A 4,636-nucleotide genomic window follows, 5' to 3' on the forward strand; every position below is an offset into this window, starting at 1 on the left:
TCTGAAAGCACACCTGTCCAGAGCTTTCTGCTTTGTGCTTCAGATTTCCCATCTCACATCATTCTTAGGACACATCCTATTCTCTGCAACGTTTGCAGAGGGAAAACTAATGAAGAGTTTGGAATGATGTGGCATTTCTCCAGAAGCCTCTCATAGAAAGTGTAGAAACCAAAATGAAGACTCTGACGAATGAGAACTAAAGAAACAAGCACCCCATAGTAAATGGAGTAACAGAGATCAGACTGTGTCTGCTTTTAGACCTGGAAGACTGAAGCAGGACTGTTAGGCTATTTCTCTCTTATTGTTCAGTGTTCTCAGGAACATAAGAGCCTTAGTCTACATGAGTGACCTAAAGTTGAAAGAAGAAACTCAAGTCCTGTAAAGAGTCAAGGTGAGGACCCTGAGTAAGGACTGAGGGCAGACCTCTACCCTCCACAGAGATAGCCCCAAGGAGCCTGAATCTTGATGTCATCCCTGGGAGGGCACAGACAGGTGGCATTTCCTGTTTTCATTCTGGGACCTCAAGGAGTGGGAACCTTGTTCTAAGGTTTTGAGACTTAGACAGTAGAGGGAGATGTTCCATGCCTTGCCAGGAATCAAATGCATGAGTGATGACTGAGGGGACCACAGACCCTATAGTAGGGAGGTGGCACAGGACCTCCCCCTGCCATCAACCCTGAGAGGCCTTGGGCAGGGCTGTCAGGCTGACTTCTGCAAGAAGGGTTTCAGAGATATGAGGGCTTAGTCTGAGGGGAGGGTCCTCAAGTCAACAAAAAGTCCAAGGCCCTGCCATGAGTCAAGGTGATGGTCCCTAGTTAGGACTTAGGAAACCCTCTACCCTCAGAACTAAGAGAACCACACAGAGCCCCACCCTTACTGGCAGCCCTGGAATACATGGGCATTGTTGACATGTTGTGACATACTTCCTCGTATGATGTCACAAGGAAGTAAGGAAGTTGGTCTGATTGTGAGTTAAGGTCAGCAGCTAGAGGATTTCCAGGTTTCTCCAGAGGCCACAGTAAGTACGTTAATAACTGAGGGGACCACATACACTATGAGTGGGAACACCACAGAATTCAACTGTTACTCTCAGCCTTGGGACAATGAGGACAGGTAAGAACAAATGAGAACAGGTGAGAAGACCCTCACATTCCCCATAGGGCATGTTTCAGGGTTGTTTTGTCTTTAGTATGAGGGGATAAGCATTAGGAAGGGAAGGAGAAGTTCCACACCCCACCAGAGGTCAAAGCAAGTGCTAAAGGAACAATCTACCACTAAATAGAAGAGTTAAAAAAGAATCTGGCCCTACCCTGGTTTCAGTACTTGAAGGGCCAGGGCAGGGTTGTGAAGTTGAAGCTCTCCACCACCTCTTTATGTCAGGTCTATGGGAGTTGAGATCCTTAGTCTGAAGGTGCAGTAGTCACCATTCAAATGAAGGGAGTTGGGCTCCTAGGCCCTATATGCCAATGTAAGGACCCCAAGTGAGGACTGAGGATCCCAGAAAGGCCAGGACAGGAAATAATCTACTCAGCAGTCAGCACCGTGGGCACTCAGACAGCAGTGATAAGCTGAGGACCCCCTTCACATCCTTCTTATGGGTCCCAGGGAGGTTTGTAATATAACTTCAGAGGAAATGGTTCTCATGACCTGCCACCAGTTGGCATGATTGTCTTGAATGTGAAGTAAAAGGACCCCTCAACTCAGAAGACTGGCAGCCACTATGTCACCTTAATATGCCTGAGGCAGGGTTGCCAGGCTAAAGCCTATGGTTCCATCTAACTTCCTCCAAAGGTTTCCCAAGGGGCACATTGATCAGGAGAACAGAATCCCAGTGGGTTCCTAGAGCAGTTCCGTCATGGAAAACTGCAAATGTTGTTTTTATTATAACCATGGTAGAATTTCCACGTTGAAGGTGCACAGACCCTCTCAATCTTCCTCTTCCAGTGGGCTCTCTTGACCCGTTCTCCTACTCATTCTCCTGCCCGCTGTCCTTTATCAGAGCCAACATGTCTCAGGATCAGAACTGTAAGCTCCACACTTGTGAGAAACACTACCAGATCCAAGATGGCTCTCTGCTTCAGAGTGGAGCTCAGGCCAGTGAAGAAGTGGAAGATGATCCCCTCCCCACTTCCTCTCCTATTCTTGGGGATATTCCCCAGAGCTCATCTGCTGCTGAGTCAAGTGGCACTTCCCAGGAGCCTTGCGAATCCAGCACCATGACTTCTGCAGGTGTTTTTAATGCAGGATCTGACGAAAGGGCTAACAGTAGAGATGAGGAGTACCCATGTTCCTCAGAGGTCTCACCCTCCACTGAGAGTTCATGCAGCAATTTCATAAATATTAAGGTGGGTTTGTTGGAGCAGTTCCTGCTCTACAAGTTCAAAATGAAACAGCGTATTTTGAAGGAAGATATGCTGAAGATTGTCAACCCAAGATACCAAAACCAGTTTGCTGAGATTCACAGAAGAGCTTCTGAGCACATTGAGGTTGTCTTTGCAGTTGACTTGAAAGAAGTCAACCCAACTTGTCACTTATATGACCTTGTCAGCAAGCTGAAACTCCCCAACAATGGGAGGATTCATGTTGGCAAAGGGTTACCCAAGACTGGTCTCCTCATGACTTTCCTGTTTGTGATCTTCCTGAAAGGCAACTGTGCCAACAAGGAAGATACCTGGAAATTTCTGGATATGATGCAAATATATGATGGGAAGAAGTACTACATCTATGGAGAGCCCAGGAAGCTCATCACTCAGGATTTCGTGAGGCTAAAGTACCTGGAGTACCACCAGGTGCCCTGCAGTTATCCTGCACACTATCAATTCCTTTGGGGTCCAAGAGCCTATACTGAAACCAGCAAGATGAAAGTCCTGGAATATTTGGCCAAGGTCAATGGTATTGCTCCAGGTGCCTTCTCATCACAATATGAAGAGGCTTTGCAAGATGAGGAAGAGAGCCCAAGCCAGAGATGCAGCTGAAACTGGCACTACTGCAGTGGCCAAGACTGTCTCAGGGCCAAGTTCAGCAGCTTCTCTCAACCCTATTGAAGTCTGAAGCTTTTTTCATCCAGTCAAGCAAATATAACATCACCAAAAGGGATTTTTTTGGAAATACAAAAGAACCCCCAGTAAAATAATTGGGATAATGAAATAGAAAAAAATAATAAAACATGATCTTGGTTTTCTTCATTCCTTTCAGTCTTTTGTTTTATAAAATTAAATTAAAATTTATACCTTGATATGTTTAGCTTAACAATGTAGGAGAAATTAAATTTAATAAGTTAGATCTCTTGCTCACTCTCTCTCATATTCCCCAAACATCATTTGAGTACCTGCTTTTTGGAAGGCTCTGTAACAGTACCGGAGCTGCTCAGATAAAGGCCCAGCTTCTGCCCATAGAATCTTTGAGGCTAAAAGCTGCAGTCATATAAAGTAAATGTTGAGCCACCCTCTATGACTTACAGGAAAGTAGAAAGGATCGATGAGAAGGGGGCATTCCAGTTGAGAGCAGTAAAGCATAAATTTCATGAGGCAAGACAGTTTGAGTTTTAGGAAACTGAAAGTCAATGTGTTGTAATTTTTAAATTAATTGCATGGGGGTGCTAGATGAGGCTATGAAATTGGTAAACAGAGGTCAGAACCCTCAGATGATGCATTTCAAAGTTGAGAGAGAAAACCCTTTAATGGAAAACTGAACTGTAGTGTGAAGCCCAAAATTAAGGCCTAATACTATATACTGCCAGGCAGGCTAAGAGCTCCCCTTCTAATGCCGCTTGCCTAAGACAGGGTCCCATAGCTGTAGTGTATCCCTTATCTTTTTTCCTGTCTATTGGAAGAGGGGGCTCAGGCAAAACCTCTGTCTCCTCTTTGTTATTTTGGCCCGGTGATAGTGGGGCTGAGGGATAAGGAGGCAGTAAGGTAGGTGATGGTTCCTCTTCCCTCCCCTTTTTAGGCTCTTCTGTGTATAACGGGACCAAAGCCACCCTAACTAAAGCCCATAATGTTAAAGATGTTACTGGGACCCGTTGCCCTTGCACATGATGCTGTTTAAGATTTCTCCCACTTGTTCCCAGAGCTCTACATCTAGCATACCTTCTTCTGGGAACCATGGGTTATGAGATACAACAGTTTGCATTAGGTCCCTTAATTGAGCCTGTGAAACCAAGCCTCCACTAGCTTTAAGCAGCTGTTTCAATACTTTTATATACTGTTTCTTTTGAGCTGATAACTGTTGTCCCATGATGAAACCCTAGCCTGAACAATTCCCTCGAACTTGGAAATCCTGAGCAGGCACCGATGACTTACTGATTTACTGACTTACTGACCGCACAATCTCCTTACCTTTGTTTTGGAGGGTTCCTTCATGATTTGTTGCAGCATTCCTCTCACAGGGCACCACCTGCCGGGGTCTGACCCGCAGACCATGGCCAAATGATGGATGAAAGAATGCACTCAGACACAGATATCCAGTGAAAGAGTGGGCTAGGGGACTGGCCACGCACAGACCCCACGGAGGGTGCTGTAAAGAGTCAGCAGCTGCAGCTGCTGGTGCTGCAGGCATTTATTCAGCACAGATTTAATGAGAAAGACTTTGAGACAACACACTTGTGGATAATTAACATGGTGGCCCCTCTGGAGAG

At 45.7% G+C, this 4,636-nt stretch overlaps 1 protein-coding gene across 3 annotated transcripts; it reads left to right on the forward strand.

Moving 5' to 3' along the window:
• Nucleotides 1-941: 941 nt before the first annotated feature.
• Nucleotides 942-3,185, forward strand: MAGEB5 (MAGE family member B5). 3 transcript variants are annotated; one of them, XM_016943038.3, is made up of 2 exons: nucleotides 942-1,018; nucleotides 2,000-3,185. In XM_016943038.3, the coding sequence occupies exon 2, from the start codon at nucleotides 2,007-2,009 to the stop codon at nucleotides 2,973-2,975; it is 969 nt and encodes a 322-aa protein (XP_016798527.2). In that variant the 5' UTR covers nucleotides 942-1,018; nucleotides 2,000-2,006; the 3' UTR covers nucleotides 2,976-3,185. The 3 variants fall into 3 exon arrangements, with proteins under 3 accessions (XP_016798527.2, XP_009437158.3, XP_016798526.2); XM_009438883.4 differs by having other exon boundaries at nucleotides 947-1,113; XM_016943037.3 differs by lacking the exon at nucleotides 942-1,018 and adding an exon at nucleotides 1,029-1,113 and having other exon boundaries at nucleotides 1,945-3,185.
• Nucleotides 3,186-4,636: the final 1,451 nt, after the last annotated feature.

This window comes from Pan troglodytes, chromosome X (assembly GCF_028858775.2).
Source record: "Pan troglodytes isolate AG18354 chromosome X, NHGRI_mPanTro3-v2.0_pri, whole genome shotgun sequence".
NCBI lineage: Eukaryota > Metazoa > Chordata > Mammalia > Primates > Hominidae > Pan > Pan troglodytes.